The 23,552-nt window shown below is 44.0% G+C and overlaps 1 protein-coding gene across 6 annotated transcripts in view; it reads right to left on the bottom strand.

Moving 5' to 3' along the window:
* Window positions 1-23,552, bottom strand: part of BRD3 (bromodomain containing 3) — a 47,618-nt gene that overhangs the window by 20,320 nt on the left and 3,746 nt on the right. For 3 of the 6 annotated variants that reach the window (XM_075578928.1, XM_075578933.1, XM_075578931.1), the window contains exons 2-9: window positions 23,373-23,444; window positions 21,914-22,031; window positions 7,277-7,433; window positions 6,506-6,820; window positions 5,476-5,613; window positions 4,529-4,676; window positions 1,940-2,593; window positions 636-853 (exon numbers count right to left, since the gene is read on the bottom strand). In XM_075578928.1, the coding sequence (XP_075435043.1) occupies window positions 636-853; window positions 1,940-2,593; window positions 4,529-4,676; window positions 5,476-5,613; window positions 6,506-6,706 (1,359 nt within the window). In that variant the 5' untranslated portion in view covers window positions 6,707-6,820; window positions 7,277-7,433; window positions 21,914-22,031; window positions 23,373-23,444. Of the gene's footprint in view, window positions 1-635; window positions 854-1,939; window positions 2,594-4,528; window positions 4,677-5,475; window positions 5,614-6,505; window positions 6,821-7,276; window positions 7,434-17,339; window positions 17,486-21,913; window positions 22,032-23,343; window positions 23,445-23,552 lie in introns of those variants that run through there. The other 3 variants (XM_075578932.1, XM_075578930.1, XM_075578929.1) reach the window with 3 other exon arrangements.

The following is a 23,552-nucleotide window of genomic DNA, read 5'->3' as shown; positions in this document are numbered from 1 at the left end:
CCAGGTGGCGGTGGCAGCGGCAGAAATCCGTGTTCAGCCGGCGGGAGCAGCAGGAGTACAGCACACAGCCGATACCAGTGTGAGCCGGGGAACCCTGTGACCGGAGCAGGAGCGTTCCTATTGAACAGCCGGCTCCTCCCCGGCTGTCCACTCATGCTCCGGTCACAGGGTTCCCCGGCATCAGCTGTGTGCTGTATTCCTGCTGCTCCCGCCGGCTTAATACGGATTTCTGCTGCTGCCACCGCCACCAGGACCTCTGCTGCTGCTCCCAGATGTCGCCATGATCCTCCTCAGTCTCCGCAGCGGTCTTCCTCACCTTGCAGCCAAGTGCTGTCCGAGTAACCCGGCACATTGGTTCATTTTGCCCGGGTACCCGTTACCCGGTTTTCTGAAAATGTAGGACACCGTACAACACAAAAAAATAGTTCATGCACATTCGTGCATAGAATTGTTGTACCATGTCTGCATCTTTTTAACTCTAAATCTCTGAAGAACAGCCGCACATGAACTCAATCAAGTACTGCTCTCCCTGCTTGTCAGCTACGTTAGGTGGCAAGTTCTGAGCCAAGGGAGCGTTTAACTTTAACAGACCCTATACACGTGAGGCAAAGCTTAGCAACTTTTTCTTCCCATACCTTAACAACAGGAGGTGCTGGAGGTACCACTGGAACTATGGGAAGAGTGGCGGCTGGAGGTGGTGGAGGAACAGGTAGTGCAGCTGGTGGAGCTACACTTGCCGTTATAGTTGGCACAGGAGTGGCAGCGATGACTTGCGTCTGAGAAATCATGGGGGCGATATTGGTAAGCTGCACCGTCGGGCTCACAGAGGAGATGGCTGCAGCTTGCTTCATTCCTGAACACAGAAAGCCTTCATGTTAACTATTTGGGGATTCCTACTGCATAGAGTACTGTATAAAACAGGAGTGGCCAACTGTAGTCCTCAAGGGCCACCAACAGGTCAGGTTTTCATGATATCCCAGCTTCAGCACAGGTGGCTCAGATTGAGCCATCTGTGCTTCATTAATTTAGCCACCTGTGCTGAACCATGGATAACCTTAAAACCTGACCCATTGATGCCCCTTGAGGACTGGAGTTGGCCATCCCTGGTACAAACCATTTTAGTACAGCAGGGGAATACTACCTATAACCCAGGCAATAAAGGGATTGATCAACAATTGATCCATCAGTAGTAGAGCAGGATAACTAAAAAAAAAAAAAAAAAAAAAAAAAAAAAAAATCCAGGTGCTAGCACAAAATTTGGGAGCCAGAGGTCTGTCCTCTCTTTTTACGGTAGTTACGATTTTCAAACTACAATCCTCAAGAATACACACCAAGAAAAAAAAAATAGCCTTTTTTCACCTTTAGGAACCAACGCCTACAACCAAGTTAATTGCATTTAGGACCAAGTGCTTTTCAACTTAGGCCCCAGAGGAATGCGTTGCTGGACAGTCGTAGAAAAGGGGTTGAACCCTGTTCTGTTATTGTGTCTGAAGAACTGGAGTTGGGCAAAAAAACAATGGGACGTTAGCAGTTACACTACAGGGCAATGAATCAGGACATCCTGGAAAAATTCCTTTACCTCCCTGACCCATGTAAAAAAAAATGCGTATTAAGACAATTGGAGTTGAGATTTAATCCACTCAAGATGAGTGCACAGTCAGTGCTAGATTATGAAAATGAGGCCAGATGTTGAGACTTTCTACCTTCCTATCTGCATGGGCATCAACCATAATAGGCCTGCATGTATATGCCTTCACACAAATATAAAACCAGTGGTTGAGCTCTGAACCTCAAGGATGTCCAGTTAGGTTATCCCACATCACTATCAACTAGAGGTACACAGCATCTCTATGTATGTTCTTTGGGCATTGGCATGACAAAGATCTGAAGACAGTGGCACATGGGTGGAAATAAATAGTTTCTCAAGTATATAATAAACCTTTGTAACGTTCCCGACGGCGTTCCACTGCCGGTACAGCCCGTCTGCCAGCACCACGCGCCCCCACTGCGGGCTTGGGAGTAGGAGGTGGTTTCTCAACGGGAGCAGGTTTGAGTTTCTCAACGGGAGCAGGTTTGAGTTTCTCAACGGGAGCAGGTTTGAGTTTCTCAATGGGAGCAGGTTTGAGTTTCTCAACGGGAGCAGGTTTGAGTTTCTCAACGGGCGCAGGTTTGAGTTTCTCAGCAGCTGTAGATTTAAGTTTCTCGGCCGCAGATTTAAGTTTTTCGGCGGCCGCAAATTTGCGTTTCTCGGCGGCCGTAAGAGGTTTCAGTTTCTCAACGGGTGCCGGTTTTGCCTTCTCAACAGGCGCCGGTTTTGCCTTCTCAACAGGCGCCGGTTTGGCCTTCTCAACGGGAGCCGGTTTGGCCTTCTCAACGGGAGCCGGTTTGGCCTTCTCAACGGGAGCCGGTTTGGCCTTCTCAACGGGCGCCGGTTTGACCTTCTCAACGGGCGCCGGTTTGGGCTTCTCAACGGGCGCCGGTTTGGGCTTCTCAACGGGCGCCGGTTTGGGCTTCTCAGCGGGCGCCGGTTTGGGCTTCTCAACGGGCACAGGATTTTCAACCAGTGGAGCTGTCTCAACAAGTGTTTCTTCTTCTGAAACAGAGGGCAAAACACTCAGCAATACCTGATCACAATGATTCAAATTCTGTTCTATCGGGATATCTGCAAATCACTAAGGCCAATGTCATCAAATGGTACTAAACCTTAGCCCACCATAACTCCTATTCAGAAGGAGGAGACTTAACAGTGCTAAGAAAAAGATTTGGGCTTTAATACACATTACGTTAACCCATTTTTCTTCTCAAATACAGAAAAAACATCAACCATAACTTTTGTTTTAACTATACAGCAAATTATATTTTTGGGAACTTTGGTTATGATGAACTCCCCAATATAATTCTATTTGAGACGCAAATACAGGCAGCAAAGTTGGGATGAAAAGAAGTAGATAAGTGATAAAACCCCAGTTCTTTGCCAAACCTTGGGTACAGATGTGTAAGTTGCAATGTACGCCTAAAGAAACCACCGTATGAAACGTTTGTATGTGTTCTGCTTTGGCACATATATCAAAAGGTTCTCTTTGTGTATGAAACATAAAAAAGGGATGAATATAGGGAAATCAAATGGAAACAAGTTGATAGTATAAGAGGAGTGGTGTACATGAAAACACGGGGATACAGGTCATTTTCTATAATAAAGTAAACAGTTTCCTAACTTGAGTGATACATGCTGCCGTTTGTGTAGTCGCACTGGTGTGTCTAAGTATCAGGGGATAGCTACTCTGAAGTCAGGGCACGAGACTAAAAAGGTACCTTACAGGACATTTTCTCAACCGTATTTCTTTATAAAAAAAAATTCTTCCTAAACTACCACTTGTTCAGATGCTGCGCTATCGAGATTCATTCATTGGAATTTTGCAGATAACGCACTACAGACGGGTTTAAAAAAAGGAAGAAAAAAGTTGTTTTATTGCCAACGTCTTGGTGATATAACCACCCCTCTGCCAGGACAAAAACAGTGAAATGTATAGTTCTTTACATAGGCCGACTACCCGCCCAAAGAAACGTCAAAGAGAAAGCTCCGACATCAGAGGTCATGAGTGATGCCAAAAAATGCGTTGGGGGGGGAAAACACATGAAAGAAAAGGCAAAATAGGAAAATAAATATACAAACCACCATATTAAATAACTGGAAGGAAAACAAGAGAACGAAAAAACCCAGGAAGGGGGGGAGAAATAATAATTATAGCACCAACACTATAATAAAACGACAACAAGTCTGGGGTGCATTATTTTCAAAATTCTCCGCGTATGTGAGCAGCTTACAGCCGATAATGACCAACAGCACCCAGCACCTTTTCCAAAATGCTGCCATGGAGCCTTACTTTGAGTAGGCGTGCAAAACTGTGTACGGTGTACTGTACCAATGTACTTTCTATGGGATTTATTCATGGCCCATAAGAGAAAAGGGCCGGGATTACAAGGTTGCCTCAACAGTCTATTAACAAACAACCCATCGACCGCTCCCGTTCCCATACTGACGGGAGTGTTCACCCTCTCAGCCGTCTTCTCAGTGAACAAAGATCTTACTGGAGCTAGCATAAGGCATCGTTTCACAGGGGGGCTGCAACCCGACGCATAACCATGCATGGATGGCTACTGTGGCAGTGAAGTGGTTAACCTCTTGCAACCATCCCAAAGACATGTCTGCTGTGGTAAACTGCCTTTCTATTTTGGCATAACTGGGATTTAGAGGAGTACCCTCTCCCAAATCAAAAGGGGCCAAGAGGAAGTATTAGTGTGGAAATTACCCTAATACAGAAGGATTTTTGTAACGCTGATACAATGTTGAACAATGTTAAAATATCCCTCAATTACACAAAATTATTTTTAGACCCACATATGAAACATTGTTTTGAAGTTTTATACGGTGCTATGAAAACCCCAGAGAGATTATCTGATGGAATTAGGAGTGTCCCACGAGCGTCCATGTGCTTTACTACAAAGGTAAAAAGGCTGGGTTAGTTACCTGTTTGCGGTTTACTTGGTGCTGCTTTTCGGCCTTTGCCTTTTGGGGCAGGGGGTAACAATTCTACTTCCTCCTGGGGCATCTGGGCTACCTTCTGTAAAAAAATCTTCTCCAAGGCTTGTGCCATCAAAACGATGTCGTCGGTGGACTAAGAGAGAGCATCATCTATTAACTATAATTCTCTCAAATGAAGGGGGGGAAAAGCACACAACTACATTTATTGTGAGAGGCTTCTGTGTAAAATATATTTGAAATTATAGGCAATAATTTCCCTATACTGAAATAATCAATTGAGGCCTAAACATGTAGCCCTGCATTCTGCCACTCAGCCCTGGAGATGGTGTGCACAGTTTCTTGGCAAAGGCTGATTAGATTCCTTAACTCCTACCTTGATTCTGTACAGAGTCAGAAAGCCCAGTGTGAAGCTTACACTGCAGCCCGAGCATGGAATGCTGCAAAGGCAGCTGTGCTGACAGCAGAATGGGAGAGCACTGAGCCTTCATGACAAAGGTTGATACCTGACTAAAAGCCGCTTCTGCGGTTGCTTTGAAGGGGCCGGCCGCTCCCTTTGTTACAACAGGGAAAGGCTCTGTGCCGCGTCTACACATGTTAACAGGTAGAAGTGTAATGTACCAACGCAACAGCAGGAAGCAGGCACAGCTGGAGATTCACTCTTACGTGGGAGAAATAAAAGCTCATTTATTGGAGCGCACAGCTATGGGATGTCTACAGCTTGCAAATTATTCAGCGCTTGGGTTAAGGAGGAGGTATTTGTCCAGGACATTTGATGTAAGTGGGTAAGTGTTTCTGACCTGCTGTGCAGACAATGATGCTGCAGAGAGCCTGTTACCTGCCAGTCTGCCACGTTAAACGGCAAAAGCAGCCACACCAGAAACCATTTAGTAGCAAGAGGCTTTCCCACTCTTTCAAACGCACGCATATTTTACCTTGTTATAGATGTAACAGTTTGTAAACATGGTGTTGAAATCCTGCATACATTCGTTGGCACTCCAGTAATAGTTACTCTCCAGCCTCTTCTTTATTGTCCCCATATCCATTGGGTTTTTAATAATCTTGTGGTAATCCTGTGCAATTGCCAAAGCAAGAGAAAAAAAATAAAGTACATCATGCCACTATAAGGGAATGAAGTCTGAAATGTGTTATCAGGAGCATTTACGGTACTTTCATTATTCGTAACCACCCCCATCCCCCCGACCCATCTTCAACTTAATGGTAGAACAGTGACAGAATCCAAACTCTCCACAAGCCACAGGTACATGTTTTAGATGAGGTTTTAATGATTCCAATGTGACAACCGTTGACTTTCTGTATCAAACAGAGGTCACGGACGTCTTCAAGATGCATCAATGTGATTCTAAAAGCTTATTCACAACAGCTATAAGTAATGTAATATGGTTTTCATTAAAAACAAAAACAAAAAGGGTACCAATGGTGAGAGGACTATATTGTAAGCACAATGCAATGACTGACCATTATAAACATTGTGAAATTGTACATACAATTGTAAGCGGTTCATCTGTAGGAATGTACAAGTGTGTGTGTGTAACAAGATAAATAAGAAAGGCTTAATAAATGTATATTTGAATATGTCTATTCCAACTGTAGTCAACATAACATTGAATTCAGAATGATTTTAGATGCATAGGTTTATATTTCCAAAACAAAACTACCCCAAAGAGCGATGCAAATTTATGTTTTAACAGAGGATGCCCTATTCCACCACTAAATACCTTCTATTATCAGTTATTGTATTGCTGCTACATAGACTAGCTAACATCAGTTAACAGTATAGTGACGTATTATTCGCTTGAATGGAAGTGAATGTGTTGTAAAGTACCCTTTGACCAAACTTGTCACCTTATAGAGACCAAAGACATGATAAACTAATTCTACACTGAAAAGGTTTATCCAACCAATATGGATTGCTGAGGACCACCCGTCCGAACCTTTACTTACAGGTAAACTTAGCTTAATGCAATCCACGGGTTGGTAGAAAGGCCAAGCAAACTGATGCTTCCAAAGGGTCTTAACCACCACATTCTGCATGTACTGTAGTTGGTTGGTCTTACGGCCAGGCTTGGTGGTGTTGGTGATTTCTGGGGGTGGAGGGTTCGCTGGGCCCTGGGGAGCCTGGGTTGCTGGGGTCACAGCTGACATTTCGCCCGACTCGATCTCTCTCACTTCCTTTTGCGGCAACTCTGCAACACAATCTTTTCCTTAATGGTCCCCAAATGGGAAGGACATCCCATTTCAAGGGCCCGACCATAGAACCTGAAAGTGAAATACATCAGTAAACAACCCAAATCCAGACCATAAAACCAGTATTACTATAAACTGATATTATTTATCAAATCATCCAAATAAAATGGGAAATCTGATATTTTGGCCATGCTCCTTTTGGCAGTCCAGCAAAGGACACAGCGATTCTGCGGTATAGTGGATTCATTGCTAATATTTTCAGAGGCCATGTTTCAGATATCTAAAAAGTATTGGGTATGAAGTATGAGTGCTTGGGAAGGCCTACCAGACAAGCTACTTTTTAATTTCACTGTAAGTGGCAAAGCAGCTTTAACCAATTGCCAACACACAAACACACACGTATGTGTGTATGTGTACGTCTATACTGTACGTATGTATTTACGTATACACACACACAATTTAAATATGTTCTACAATAAATATATACACACACACAAACTATATATTAAACAATACAACTTTGCTTACTTTCTCTTCAGTAGTCAGGATGCAGCCATCTTGGTTTGTGATGTCATTCCTGACACAGGAAATACCAGAAAGGTAAGCAGTACACTGAAATTCCCCACCAACCCTCGGTTCTGCTTCTCGGAAAACAGCACAAGGCCCTTTTTCTCGGTTCTGTAGCCTACGACACCAGGTGAACAAGAAGGGAGAACGTTTAGGATGTTCCCCGAAGGGCAGAGCAAAGAGAGATTAGTGATGAATCTAACTAAACTGCAAACTCTTTGGCACTTTACAATTCGAACTAAGAAAAAAAGGAAATGTGTTTCAGAGACAACCTGTATATTTTTCCATTCGTGTTTTTTTTCTTTCAACAAGAGGAGTTGCACTTTGCAATGCTCAGTACAACTAAACGGCACTTCCAAATAACAGTAGTTTCTCACTCGTTCACCGGAGAGGTTAGATGGTCATTGCCTGTTACTAACACAATCAGCAGCATTAATTAATTGAATCAAGCCAATCAAGGCATCTCTTAATGTCTACGTATTTTAAACATTGTCATAGTTACAAAGTCTCAATACTTGAACACACACAACGTGTCACCAGCACAGGTAGCGGGAACAGCTCACAATTCCTGACTCATTGTTGCAGCCCACCATTCATGCAAAGACCATTCCCGGAGTCCCGCATAGTAATGAAAGGCATCAGCGAGGGGAATTTTTGAACTGCAATGTGAATCTGGTTTTCCTGCCAACACGAAAATCGGCAAGGAAGCATCCGCAAAAACTGCAGGTCGGCTATTCTCAAGACATTTACAAGAGACTTCTGTTCAACCAGATACCAAACCGGTGAACAGAAAGTCTGTTATTGTCGTTTATTTGGGAAGCGCCAACATATCCAGCCGCGCGGTACAATGGGGTACAGAGTTATGGATATTACATAAACAGTTACATACAAAGCGAGGACAACATGCACAGACAGATACAAAGGAGATCATGAGGGCCCTGCTCGTGAGAGCTTACAATCTAGAGCAGGAATGGCCAACTCCAGTCATGGGCCACCAACGGGTCAGGTTTTCGGGATCTCTCTGCTTCAACACAGGTGGATCAGTGACAACCACCTGTGCTGAAGCAGGGATATCCTGAAAACATGACCTGTTGTTGGCCCTTGAGGAAGCAACCTGGAGAATGAAACAGTGATTGTACTGGCTTTAGAACTACTGGTTTCAGAGGTCATGGCTCGGATAACCAAAAAAAATACCAGATTTGCCCATGAAGTATGCCTGTGAGAAGCACAGTCGTTTTAAAGGTTCAAGTTCCCCCACCGCCTTATTTTGTGTGTCAGATTGATAGGGAGCAGGCGGGTTCCTTTTTCGCAGCTCTGGGGACCCGCTACATTGGAAGCAGGGGTCCCACGGTCTGTTATCGAGATACCAGCCACTGAAAGTAGTGTCAGTCTGCCCCCTTCAGGGAAAACGAAAAATGTAGGTTTCAATCTCCCTGGTCAAGCAGGCCAACAGGGAAACACAACGTCATTGGCTGTGGCCTCATATTGGCCCATGTGACGTGGGGGATTTGTACACAGGCATCAATCCTAGTAAGAATCCAGGGAACCAATAGGGGGGACCCCCTACTTCCAATTTATTTTTTATAAAAACAGGAATGCAGAGAGGGACTGCTCCTTTAAGAAAACCTCTTGCCACATATACAGTGTGTGATCTAACTATTTGTCGTCAAGCTCGGTGGTTTCAGGTAGCATCTGTGCAGCTAAAGACAAACACTTAAACATGGTGGGGAGAAAAATAGGAGATTATAAATGGCTTTGCGTTTATGGGCAATCACTTGGCATCTTGGGACATCAAGTGGTGTGGCTATGCTTTACTAAATATGATAAAAGAGACGCAACTATGAGAAACTTGAAATAATAATAATTGTATTTATATAGGGCTTTTCTCCCAATGGGACTCAAAGCATTTCGCAGTTACAAAAAGGGAAAAAGAAGAAAACATTTAAGCTTATAAACAAGACCAAACACAGGGAAAGATACAATACAGGATGGGACGGTGCTGTAGTTATTAAATGCCAGACAGGGTGTGATTCATTAATTAAATGCCTGGGTAAACAGGTAGGTCTTGAGCCTGTTTGTATAGATTCCCAGAGAGGGGCCTCTTCAACTGTACGAGGCAGACTGGACCAAGGAGTGGGAGCAGCGCGGCTAAAAGCTCGGGCGCCAATGGAAATAGAACTCAGTTTCATAATAAAATGAAGAGGCATTACCGTGCTTTCGTTTGATACATTTTGTGAAATCGGACAACGCCTACCAAGATGCGTATATACAGTAGCGACATCTTTTATTGCACTGAATGCCGCCGGCAAGCCGGGATCTACCCCAGCTGCCGCCAGTAATAAACGCGCGCCGCCGCGTTTCCCCCACGCACCCCCCCTCCTCTTCGCGCGCAATTTACCCCCCCTTCCGGACCCCGAACCCGGCTTCTGCTCTGCCCCTCTGCTTCCCCGCACCCCCGCTTACCTTAATTTGATCTCCAGGGGTGTCGGGGAAGCCTGCGGAAGCCGGGGAAGCCGCGGAAGCCGGGCGCGCATGTTACTGTGACGTCACAGTGCGCCGCCACGCGCCGCGGCTCCCCGCTTCCCAGACGCATGCAGCCGGCGGGTTTTACTCGAATAAAAGCTGCCGCTGCTGTATATCTATATACTATGTATGTTTTGCGTCATCTATGGCCACAGACTTCCACTTATTTTTGGTGCATAATTTAATGATGTATTCGAAGTAAAAAGTGACATGGTGTGCGCATTTGCATGTCATTTCCCAGAATCCCTTCCTGCAGTGGAAGCATTGTATGCTAAGAGATCATGTGGAAAAGTGGTTACAGACCTGTGAATGTGCTCACAGGTGGTATTTTTATTTGCATTAATAGTACATTGTTGCCTATAACCAAGTAAACCTAGAGGAAATCTGTTTAACTTCATAAACAGAAAGGTACATTTTGCCTTAATTATTCTGCTACACAGAGGCACAAGTTGTACTTTTGCATACGCAAAAAAAAAACACTTTATGATGGTTATTTAAAGCTGCAGACCACACAATATCCTACCTGTGTTTTGTTTAAATAAATCAGTTCTGTACAATGAGAAAATAAGTGTAGCTTTTTTTTTTAATCGACTCTGAATGACATTTTTAATGTATTATAATGTAACAAGCATTTTTTTTCCTATAGTAACCAATTACAAAGTCACATCCCCTTCCTCTTCTGAAACAGGCTCTGGCACACCACTTTTTCAGCTCTGCCCTCTCTCTAGCAGTGCACCAATTGTATCTAGTAACTTCCTGGTCACATGATCTCCCTCACAGAACTTTGCATCTTTGGTCCTCTTCTGCTGCAATGACAGCCATTTAGTGAACCCCATAAACCCCAACCACCCCCCCTTCCCAAAATACTTACCTCTGTAGGGAGTGCTGGTAGCATCTCCGGGTGGGCTGTGCGGGGCTATAGAAACGGCGGATTTAAAGGTCCCGCGGATTGCTATTGGACCGGGAGCTTTAAACCTGCGGGTGTGCGGACCTGAAATGAACGCGGTTCAGCTCCAGACACCATACTACCAGCCTAAAAAAAAATAATCTTCTGCTGCTTTAAAAGGGATCCACATTAAATGGGATAGGAATCAAAGTGACATGCACCGAGTGATCATTTTCAAGTCATTAACCAGAATCCCTGGCTGCAGTGGAAGCATTGCTGAAGACCACGGATATAGTGGGCGTGCGCGACTGACATCACACATGCCTGTCGGCCGAGCGATCCACAGTGACGGGGAGGCGTGGCCGTGACATCACATGAGCGGTTCACCCTCATTGGCTGAACCGCTGAAGTGACCCAGCCGTCACGAGACAAAATCAATTTTGTTCCTTTGGTCGTCTGAAAACGCGGTTGCGCCGTCGCACTCTCTATGGCGTGCCTCAGAGGTGCGGCCTGTACGCGCCGTATGGACGCAGCCTAAGGCAGGTTTAGGGACACGTGAATGTGCTCAAAAGTATTCTTGTTTCCCGAATCCCAGTAACGTGGTTTAGCAGAAAGAATTACAGACTTAAATTTCAAATACTACAAACTATATTTTAACAACAACAAATGACAAACACTGCACAAGACGCTGATAAAGACACTGCAACGCGGTTTAATTCCCAATATTTGGGGGACAGAGGCTGCACATTGAATAATTCCCGTCTGAGTAACGCATTATAACACATGGTTGAAGCAGAGGAGAGGGTTATTACCTTGAGGATGCCGTAAGTAGGACCATAAGGCATGACTGAGTGCTTATGTGCACTGGGAGATTAGTCAGCGGGGGTTGTTCGAGGAGTTAGAGAACAGAAGGAATGCAGGAGGAAGTGAGTCAGGAGACAGAGCAGGCAACCTGCTCTTGGTCACAGCAGGTTGTGCTGCAGTGCCTGCACTATATAAAGCCAAGAGGGAAAAAAATACTAACGTGTTGGCGATGCACATGATCGACTACAGTTGCGAGCAGAGTAGGGAAGAGTAGCTCAGTGGATAGGAAGAAAACATGAAAGTCAAAGCCCCCCGGAGCATATTTTTTGTGACCTTCAATCTTACTGCCACAGAAAGGTGGTGTCAGCATATGGACATACACAGCTAAGATATCCTATAACCTTTTTTTTTTTGCAGCAGGACTAGGGGATAGCTATGCAACAAGGGGCAATCAACACAGCCAGACATAGCTGCGGTGTAAGCTACTGAATGTTGAGAGTAGTGCAAGCCTGGATCCTAGCACATTACTTGGCTTCTTCTCTGCTGCCACTTCTGCTTAAATCCGCTTCTGTTTGAGATACCTCCAGAACATTGTGCTGCAGAACAATGACAAATGAGGGCATTTAATGTGCTTTACTTAAGGTATTTTCTAATGCCAGCGCAACACACAAATCTCCAGTATTTTAAAGCTCCCCAAAGTTCTACCTTTGCGCAGTCCGTCCAACAAAGATGAGAGGTGAAATGACAAAATGCAGCGCGACCTGCACATTTTGTGTAGGTGCTCCTCCGGATACATGGTTAATCCTTCCTTTTCCATCTATGGAGTATTCTAATTGGTGTACACGTCTGTGACAGAAGTACTCTCTTCCCTTAGCATGTTTGACATTCAATGCCGGTGATTAATCTCAGCATCAACCGCTATTGTGGCATCTATAAACAGTCCCAGCTCTTTCTGTGCCACCTCCCATTCAGACTGCTGAATCAGACAAAATGACTGGCCAGCACTAAGTAGGGAACCCTTTATAACTAGGAGAATGCCAGCACATTTCGAGAAACTTTTCTAATACTTTTATTGCCTTTTTTTTGGGACAGGAAGTATGTACAACAACCAATGATCAGTGGAAAGCGTACACCAGCTACATCAGAAAAACCTAAATGCAAGCAAGATAAAACAAATTCAGCAGCTGATTCCCAAAGCATTTCCTGACCACAAATGTAGGAGACATGGAGGGGTTTATAATACAGGAAAGACTTGACAATGGCAACTACAAGTTATTAGTACAAGTCCCACACCGCAATACATATGTATAGGTCCTCACAGACACAGCCATAGCTAAAAGTGGAGTCCAAATGTGTTCTTTATCTGTGCATATTTTCAAATACTACTATGAAAATAACATAGTATACCCGCGGCTGTGGTTAGTCAATATTTAGGGAATAGCAGAGGAAAGAAGGTTGCGGAAATGCCAACATTGTAGTGATCACAGCAGAGTCGTGAAAGAGCCTACACAGGAAAATGTCAACACCGATTCATGTCTAAAATAGAAACCTACCAGAGGAGTCTTACAATAAAGGAAGTAATCAGGGTGACAGGCTGGCAGTAAAGGTACAATTCACAGAAAGTAAATCAGTCTAAGTGTTAGCTTGCCAGTGGGTTTTATCTGCCCTGCAATGCAGTGGGTTAAATGCCAGTGGGTTTTATCTGCCCTGCAATGCATTGTAGGCTCCCAGTGGAACACACACTGAAGTCTGTACATATTGATGACTCTCTGTTCCAAGCTGGTCAAGAACGCACTCTAGTACCGAGTTTCTGAGCGAGTAGCACATACAAAAATAAATACGAATAAACATAAGGGATTCTCTACTTAGAGCTGCAAATAGAACTCATTAGTCCGCATTTAAAACAAGAGAAGTAGTTTGTATGCGTTCATATAAAGAACAAAATATGACCTCATAGTGCTGTTTGTATGACGTAGGGCACACAACACAGTCTTACTAAACAACTATCCAAAAGCTTGCAATCTTATGCAAGTGAAAAGACTTTCCTAAACCCATAATAGTGGCGTTCTGAAACCTAATCCAATTTCTGTTGCATTTACTCATCTGACAATAAGAATTAGTGGCAAAGGTGTTTGAATTTGGCAGAGCTGTAAACCAACAGATTGATCCCTGCATATTTTTTTTTTTTGTTCCCCGTTGAGAACTTTGAAATCTCCTCTAACATTCCGATATGAGCGATGGGCCACTTCGGAGCTTTCTATAAATAAGTGCCTTCCGAAATGTCACTAATTTAACAGATTGGGAGGAAAAAGTAGCCATGTAGTAACAAAGTCCACAAACTGTGCCAACATAAAGTGCAGCTTCATCTGACCTAGTGGAAATACCTTCTCAGTTTAGAACACTATTTCGAACCTCCAACAGGTCAGGTGGCTTAATCAATGGCTCAGTCGAAGTGCTGAAGCTGGGATATCCCTAAAATCTGACCTATTGGGGGGTCTTGGAGTACTAGTGTTGCACACCCCTGGTTTAGACAATACAAATTAGACCCTTCTCTTCAGAACATGGATGCACTGTGCATGGAAATTATCTGCTCTTTGGCTGTGCAATCGATAAATACTTTCAACATTTATACGTATTGGTGAACATTTTTGCACAGAAATGTACCAATGAGCGCAAATAAGACTTTAAAAAAACAAGCTGGTTTAAATTTAGTATGGACATGCTGTGGGTACCCATGAGAAAAACAAAAACTACACAGGACTAATTTCAAGTGGAGTCAACACACCAATGTGTTATTTCCCAAAAGAGGGATATAATCTCTCTCATTGACACCACATTCCCAAATGGCGACATAAATAATCCAACTACCATCATATTCCCTAAAGGAGTATTAAACCAACCTTCTGTATGCAGTACACCACTGAGACACCGATGAACTAATCCCACTAAGGTAATATCTGAAAAATGATGGGTAAATGAACCTATTTACTACAATGCTCCACAAATTACAAAATTACTTTAGTACAGGGGTTCTCAACTCCAGTCCTCGGGACCCCCCCCCCCCCCCAACCGGTCAGGTTGTAAGGATATCCCAGCTTCAGCACAGGTGGCTCAGAGGCTTACTTGAAGACTAATTGAGCCACCTGTGCTGAAGCAGGGATATCCTTAAAACCTGATGTGTTGGTGGGGCGCTTGAAGACTGGAGAAACCCTGCTTTAATATACGTGTCCCCATGTTTACTCACAACTCTGTCATGTAGTTAGCTACGCTTCGTACAGGGTCAAAGACCAGCATACTTCAGTGACATTTTGGTGCCACATTTTAGCATTGATTGTGCATAATAAGGGATGGATTAGGTCGCAAGGAAAGGGAGCAGTGATCTGATGTGCCCCAAAAAACTGGAAGCCATGACCCAATGTGATCACAAAAACAGACTATGCATGACCAGTGCACATGTGCAGAGGTGTCCTGTTATTTTAGGTTAAATAGACATCAAGTGGGCTCATTTTTCCCTGTGTAAAACTACAGCTTAGTTTGGATTGAGCTCTTGACCTTGTATCCTTAACTTAATTCCACGTTAAATAATGGGGCTGGCATGTGTAGGGTGATAGGTTGCCAGCTCTATATTATGTGCAGTACTTTTACCTGTATTAAGACAGTGGGGAAGAACAGGGTAAGGCTAAACAAATGATGCTCTGTTGCACAATCAACAGAAACGTTTGCTGGTAGGTTTGTTGATTATGAAGAAGAAGAAGAAAGTTTGGGCCAAGTCAGGTTTGAAATATGCTTCCCAAGTTGTATATTTATAATAAATGCTATCACGGCTGTCAGTAAGACGGTGTGCGTGTGTGCGTGTGTGCGTGTGTATACACACACACACACACACACACACACACACACACACTTATGCAACCAATGAAGGAAAAATTGCATGCAAGTTTGAAAGTTTTTGTTAACCGTTAAAAAAAATGCAAATATGTTGTATATAGGATTAAAAAGAAATAAAAAGTTGTTAAACTATCCTGAGTTCCTATCTATAAATCTCAGGTCGTGACTGAAGTCAGGTCTTGAGCATGACAACTGTCAGAACATCTGCAACATGACATCAAGAAAAACAGGGCACAGAGAAGGGAGTAAACCCAGATGTTATTTCCAAGTGGTACATAAAGTTTCTGTTTTATCAGAACACCTGAGGCAAACGAAGACAGACCCAATTTAAAAGCCGATCACTTTCTACGCCTTGCAGCAAAGAGGAATTAATTTCCAGTTGCGGTTTTAGTCAATATAAACAAAGAACAAAACTACTAACTTCAGGAGTATACTGCTGAAAATGTTCTAAGGAGATAACGACGCAGACTTTTACACTAAACAACAAAGTCAAACAAGTGCGAAAAGAATGAATGTTTAATATAACTTGAGAGCTAAATAAAAGGTATGTTTGACACGAATATTTAGGGGGTTATTCCCTAAACTGTGCTAGTACCGATCAGAGCACTACTGCACAGAAAGTCACAGACTTAAATAGGTGTTAGTGTGACAGTGCCGCATTCAGCACTATTGCAGTTCAACGAATAACCCTGCGTGTTTGTCATCCTTTGCTTCCCCCAAATAGTAGCATTTATCCCATTTCAATAGCACCCTAAAAACCCAAAAGTCAACTCTCCATATGCCTTCCTTGTGCCCATTCACCAGATCACGACCAACTCCTCATGATTTCATCATTTGTAAGATCTCAATGAAAACTGTACTACTTGATCTAGTGTACTCTCTGAGTGTTACATTTAATATCAGTCATTAGGAAGCAGAATCCCCAACAACACACTTTTGACACAACAAGCCTTTCATATTCCAACTCTTATACTGGAGGATTATTACAGCCTAACCAACAAGACAGAGACTTGTCCTCCAAGAAAAGGCAACAGCGGGTTCAGTCAGCATCCAAACATCTTCCAAGTTATACCCACTTTATTTTACAGAGACAAGATACCCACAGAAAACAGAATCCCAATCAACATCTGGATTCACACCAATAACACCTGTATGTATAATGTTATTTACATCGCGCCAACAATGTACGCAGCGCTGTGCAACATTACCACAGAAGGGAAATACATGGGAAGAAGTGCAACAGGTAAATAAATGATCACATCAGGCAATAAGGAGAGAGACCACCTCCCTGTGATCAAGAAGATAGAAGAGAAATCCTTTATTGGAAGCAGTGTGAAGGAGAGGCTGGGAGGAAGCAGTGTGTGCACTTGTGATGTCCCCGGGAGGGAGCTGAAAGAGAGGGGGGTGGGGGGGATCCCCGATCTCACACAGCCAGACCCACTAGCTGCAACCCGCCTCTCCACCCAGCGCCCCCCCATCCTCCCCTTCAAAAGATGGCGGGCAGGGACAATCCTTCTCATAGGGCTGGCTCTGTCTCCCGCCTGCTCTCCGGGATGTGCAGCCTGCAGCATAGAGGTGCTGGGTGCACACACCCGCCCCCTCCCCGCCTTGGGCCTGTTGGAAAGCGAGAGAGAGCGAGAGAGCGGCACCCCCCCACCCCCATGCCCTACGCGCCCAGCTCCTGCACTCAGCCCCAGAGCGCGCGCGCCCACTGCGAGCAGGAAACCGGCCACAATGTATCAAACCTCCGCGCTGGCTTTGTTACATTGTTGCACGGTACAAAGGCTGCAGCGGCCGGCGCTGGAGGAGGAGGGGAGAGCCCCGTGTATCTGCTGCTCCCTCCCTGGCCTTCCGGCTCCTTACTGCACCCCGTGCAAGGAGAGGTCACAAAGAATAGATAAGAGTAATCGTAAAATATATTACTTTTCCCCCAGCGGCTCCCGTAACGTTTGCCGTACAGTCCCCCTCCAGTTGCTCTTCTTTTTTTTTTTTTTTTTTTTTTTTATCCTCAGCAAGGCAGCATAATAGATGAGTTCGAAGGGGAGGGGGCTTACCGGCGCGCAGGCGCGGGGACCCCGGCCGAGCCTGCTGGGAGTTGTAGTTCGGGGGCCGGATGTGAGGCGTGGAAAGGAAATCAGAAGGGGAGGATCGAGTGACTACAAGTCCCAGCAACCTTGCCCCTCCCCAACCCCCCTCACCTTAATCGACTGGCCGGGGGAGAAAAAAAAGAGAGACAAGTTCGGGGGGTGACTCCACGGTCAGCGGGTTGATGTGACCTTTGTTCTGGGGCTAATGCACTGCGCATCCATGCAGAAACTTAATGTAGTAATGTGCATGTATCAAGTACACAGAAACAAGAGGTGCTGCAATCAGGCTGACTGAGGAGAGGGGACAGTGGGAGCTGCTCTCCCCCCATCTCCCGTGTACATTACTCCCCTCCTATTCTACTTAGGTAAAGGCAGAGAAGCCCTCACAGGCAGCAGCACTGTGCTTATTGTATGCATGCAGTGGGAGCTGTGCAGAGATGTGCTGCTGGTCATTTATATCCCCAGCAAAATACTAAACATTAATGGTTGGCTTCTATTTTTTTTAAAGCATTCACACTACTATTATTTGAACCACTATCTTTATATTCCAAAGAGTGTGGGATTTTGTTCATACTAGATTTGGACTGCGCAATATGAATGGCAAAGAATATTATGGGGCTACAAATACAATACCATGTGGCACGAATAACACAGGGGTAGCTATACACCTCTGTATAAATCAGAAACTGGTAATTCCATTTGCTGCCCTGACTGCTTTTCATAAAACGTCACCGTACGTTATATTATTATTATTACCATACGTTATGTCCCACAAATCGTGATTGAAGAAAATGTATACCGGTATAGTGTAAGAGGTCAGTATAGATTAATTTGAACTCCTTCCCACCCCTGAACATTATCTTGCTGCGATGTAAAACAATTCAGTTATAACAAGTTACAGATTACAGTCTAATGAATGCTCTGGTTCCAAAACCACTATTTAAAGTTGCCAATACATACAGCAAGTGAGCATCTGCCTGCATCTATGGCCCTTTATCACAGCTCATGCGTTAACCCAAAGGTTCTCAACACCCACCAAACAGGTCAGATTTTAAGGATATTGCAGCTTCAGCACAGGTGGCTTAATCAGTGGGTCAGTTGAAGACTGAGCCATCTGTGCTGAAGCAGGGATAGCCTGAAAACATGACCTGTTGGTGCTTATTGAGGACTGGAGTTGAGAACTGCATTAACCTGTACTATACCCAATACTATCTAAAGTCATGGAAAAATGTGTTCACTCCCAATTAAGCGATTACTATACCAAGATAAATTTCCCTAGACAATTCCAATCTGGCTTTCGCCCCAAACACTCTACCGTAACTACCCTGCTAAATGTTTGCAATGAAATCCAGTGTGGAATGGAAAGGGACAACTCACTGGTGCAATATTTCTAGATTTTGCAAAGGCTTTTGATACTGTTGACCATGCTATCCTGCTTAACAAACTCCAGTGCTCTGGACTTGGGAAACATGCTTTAAAAACTGGTTTCATTCCTACCTATCAGATAGATCCCAAAATGTGTCCATCTCAGGCTCTAACTCCGACCCCTTGGATATCACCTGTGGGTTCCCGCAAGGCTCTGTTCATCAATGATCTTCCTACAGCTTGTAAGGAAGCTTCAATACACATGTATGCAGATGACACATTCTTATGCACACAGCCATAGCGTCTCCGACCTTTAACACAGGGGGGCGCAAACTTTTTTCCTGCGCCCCCCTGCCGGCGGTCCCCTCACTCCCGCGCCCCCCCCCCCAACCCCCACTTACCCGCGCTCCGGCGTCATGATGTCACGTTGCCATAGCAACGTGGCGTCACATGACCTCGCAGCGTCATTTTGACACCGCGTTGCTATGGCGACACAGGGAGGAAGCCGCGGTAAGTTAGGTTTACAGAGGCCCTGCAGCTCCCCCGGCACCTAATTTAAGTGCCTTCGGGAAGCGCGCGGGGCCTCTGTAAACCCAGCGCCCCCCGTCGGCAGTCTCACGCCCCCCAGTTTGCGCACCGCTGCTTTAACACATACTTCAATCTGACGTTTTCAGACTTGAAAATTGGATTTCCCAAAGCAAACTGTTTCTAAACACTGACAAGACTGTAACAACGGTATGTGGGACCAGGCTACATTTTTAAAGCTTCCAATGACTGAGCTCCAGATCAGAACCAACGCTAACACAACCCTAACTCCTGTTACTAGTTTTAAAAACTTGGGTATATGGTTTGACTCCCATTTAACATTCGGGATGCACATTGATACCCTGACATCCAAAACCTACGCCAAACTAGGTGTACTTTTCAGGAACAAATCCTCCCTAAGTCTGCTTGTCAGAAAGCGTATCGCACAGCAGATGCTAATGGCAATAACAGACTACGGGGACATAGTATACGGCTCGGCACCCCAAACCCACCTTAGCAAACTTGACACCCTCTACAATTCAATATGCCGTTTTGTTCTCCAATGCAACTACAACACATCATTGCGAAATGCTCAAAGAACTAGATTGGTCATCACTCGAGTCTAGGCGCAAAGTTCATCTTTCCTGTCTTGCCTTCAAATACTTTCTGGGCAAGCTACCCGTCTATCTGAACAAGCTCCTCACCCCTACCACATGCAGCACTTATCTGAGATCTGACTCCAAAAGACTGTTCGTGGTCCCAAGGTTCAGCAAAGTATCCGGCCGCTCCTCCTCTTACCGTGCACCCCACAACAGGAACAATCTACCGGTGACTCACAGCCGCCACCAGTCTAAGTTCTTTGAAAACTAAAGCTGTCTCACATTTTAATCTGGTCTGTAACTGTTACATACGCCTATAACATATATTATCTCTAACGGTGCATGCTATGTCTTGTATATAATGTATACCCTGTTCACTTATGTAACTGTATTTGTATCCATGTATTATTTGTCTTAACTCTATGCCCAGGACATACTTGAAAACGAGAGGTAACGCTCAATGTATTACCTCCTGGTAAAATATTTTATAAATAAATCTGTTAGCTACCAAAGTGGCCTGCTATGCATTGCTATACCAAACAATACAAGTCGTTCAAACAGCCGCGTCTGCTTCCTTCACCACTCAATATTAAAAAAAAAAAAAAAAAAAAAATGTACTTCCAAGAGGTCTACTGTTACAATATACCCTGTTCAATGTGCTACCTGCCACTCTGAGAGCACAGAGGTTATCAGGGGCGTGCTATACCGTTCAATATTAGGCCAGGCCCCAGTGGCCGTGTGTGTGCGCGCAATGCGCGATGACGCGTACGCTGGCAAGGAAGACACAAATTTTGTCTTCCCGTGCCGCAACGGGGTCACGAGGTCGGTGGGCAGCCAATGGAAGGGCATATATGCCCTGTCAAGGCCGCGCCCCTCTGTTATGGCCCAGTGCATCCCATCGCTCCCCTACAGACCGCCGATTGCGACTTTTTATCTGTGCACGTGCCACCAGGTCGACAGGCGTGCGTGCAGCAGTAAATACTGGGGCCGTAGCCTTACTGTGGATTAGAAGGCATTGGGGCAGACACTATACAGAACTTAGTACTGTATGGTCGAAATGCCATGGGTGTGGGCAATATTTTAGGTTATGGTTGCTCTACATTTAAGGATGTTTGGTGCACTGGAAATGTATAAACTGGAATAAATGACACAGGGATGAGCAACTGCAGGATTGCGGATGTGTATGTGGTGAGAATGGGCAAAGAGAGAGGGGAATGTGTCTCCAGCTTGTGAATGAGTTTTTAACCTTTCTTTACCAAGGGAAAACGCATAGCATCTTTGGATACTTCAGACATAGCATGATAAATAAAAGGTCCAGGTTTACTAATCACGTTAAGTCTTAGCGAACAGTGAATAGGCCCTATAAGGCTTTACTAAGGACTAGCACTCTAGTTAGGTAAATATGTCCCTTACCCCAGCCAAGCACATTCTAAAACTGCAAACGTACAATTGGGTTTTACTGCATTTAGCCAGACTGTTCAGAATTCGTAGGGAATGTCCCAACTGCAGCTGATTTGGACAGCAAAAGTCCTACATTTGAAAACGTACTTTTCTATGGTTTTAAGCAATTTCGTTGATTTGGATTTGAGATGAAATTATGTAATAAAATATGAAAGTTGGCATTTTGTCTTGTGACACTGGTAAGGGGACAAATTAAGCCGTTGAGTGTACACGAGAGGTGCGAAATAGGTTGTTGACTATTGGCCTTCAAAGAGAGCGGTCATCTCTGTTATAACTTTTGTTTGTGAGCAATCAATATCAATATAGTTTCAAGCATTAAAAGTAATAGGGGAAAAAAATACAGTTCCCAACCACAGTTCACAGTTAATCGAGCTATTAAAACAGAGCATCTTCCATCCACTGAAACACAGTTTATGGTTGCGCACAAGTTGATGCAGTTAGTGAATTTTTATTTCAGTACCTTCACTTATGTTCTTCAGTTAAAAACTGAAGTCTGCCGGGCCAAAAATAGGGCGATTGGGCAGGCTGGAAACAGGTCGATATTTGGTCATACCGATTCATTGGAGAAACAGGAGACCCTAGAAAATAATACAGATATTCAAACTAAGTAACAAACGTGTATCTAATATATATATATATATATATATATATATATATATATATATATATATATATAAAAAAAATCAGTAGATTTTAAAATCAGATCCACCATCCAAAGATATATAAAGATCTATATAAGCTAGAGCTGCTTTTGAAGTCCCTGTAACATTAAGGAGTTCAGGATCTGTGTCTCTGTTTTAGCATCGGCATTTGGATAGCAATTAAATAGTGTTCTTGTTATTATGAGCTCACAGGTGACATCATAGTCGACTTAATCTATCAATGACAGCAAAAGTTTTCATTTTTATTGTGATGTAGGCAGAAATCGGTACTTTTGTTGCCAGAAAACCCTGTATTCTGCAGCAATTCAATGAAAAAGCCTTCAATTATACAAGACACAGTTCTAATAGAATTCATACAAGACAGGACCCTCAGTCATCAAGTCACTTATCCTGGGTGTCTTCTTAGACCAGGAGTGGGCAAGTCCAGTCCTCAGGGGCCAACGGGTCAGGTTTTTGGGATATCCCTGCTTCAGCACAGGTCACTCAGTCATTGAACCCTTCAGGTTAGTCTGACAGGGGTTGGCAATTCCATTCCTCAAGGGCCACCAACAGGTCAGGTTTTGGGGATATCCCTGCTTCAGCACAGGTGGCTCAGTCAATGACTCAATGACTGAGCCACCTGTGCTGAAGCAGGGATATCCCCAAAACCTGACCTGTTGGTGGCCCTTGAGGAATGGAGTTGCCAACCCCTGTCAGACTAACCTGAAGGGTTCCCCTACTAGAGGCAAACACATTCCAATCTGATTTAATTTTATTTATTGAATATTTTACATTTAAAATAGAAACAAAATAGGCATTTACAGATCATCTTATGATCATACAGTTATTCCCAAAACGTTGCAATTGTAAATGTAACATTTGGTAATTGTATTAGGTATTTCAAGTTAGTTTCTAAGCAGTTTTATAGGAACATTAATTGAACTGCTAATATCTGGATGTGTGTGTTAGCAACTTGATCACATAACAGGTGTTTTCCTGTATAATAATGGTTGATAATGTTGAACTCACACACCATCAGAAGCAAGAGGTTTCTGCAATGTGCTGCGGGTTCCCCTGGCATTGATATCTTTATGGAATTAACCAGGCGCTGATTCATATAATTAATATCTGGAGTAAGTCACTTTGATCCAAATCTTCTAAACCATATTAAGTCATTCTACACCTCAAGTTCCCTTAATAATAAAAAAAAAAATGTATAATCTAAACAATCGCTCATTACTTTCCTCACCAGCAACTCAAAACTAACTCATATCCAACCTTTGCTTGCAGTATATATGGAGAAATCGGGGACATCTCTTCATTATCTCCTGATGCACTGGGATGAAGATGCTGCAGGGGAACAAAAAAGTTGAAAAATTGCAATATCCTCCTTACTAAGTATCAGATTATCTCCCTAATAATTAGGGAGAGTCTGCCAGTTAATAAAGACGAACCTGG

The sequence above is a fragment of the Ascaphus truei genome, chromosome 21 (assembly GCF_040206685.1).
Source record: "Ascaphus truei isolate aAscTru1 chromosome 21, aAscTru1.hap1, whole genome shotgun sequence".
Lineage (NCBI taxonomy): Eukaryota > Metazoa > Chordata > Amphibia > Anura > Ascaphidae > Ascaphus > Ascaphus truei.
This window is presented reverse-complemented; position numbering and strand designations above follow the sequence as displayed.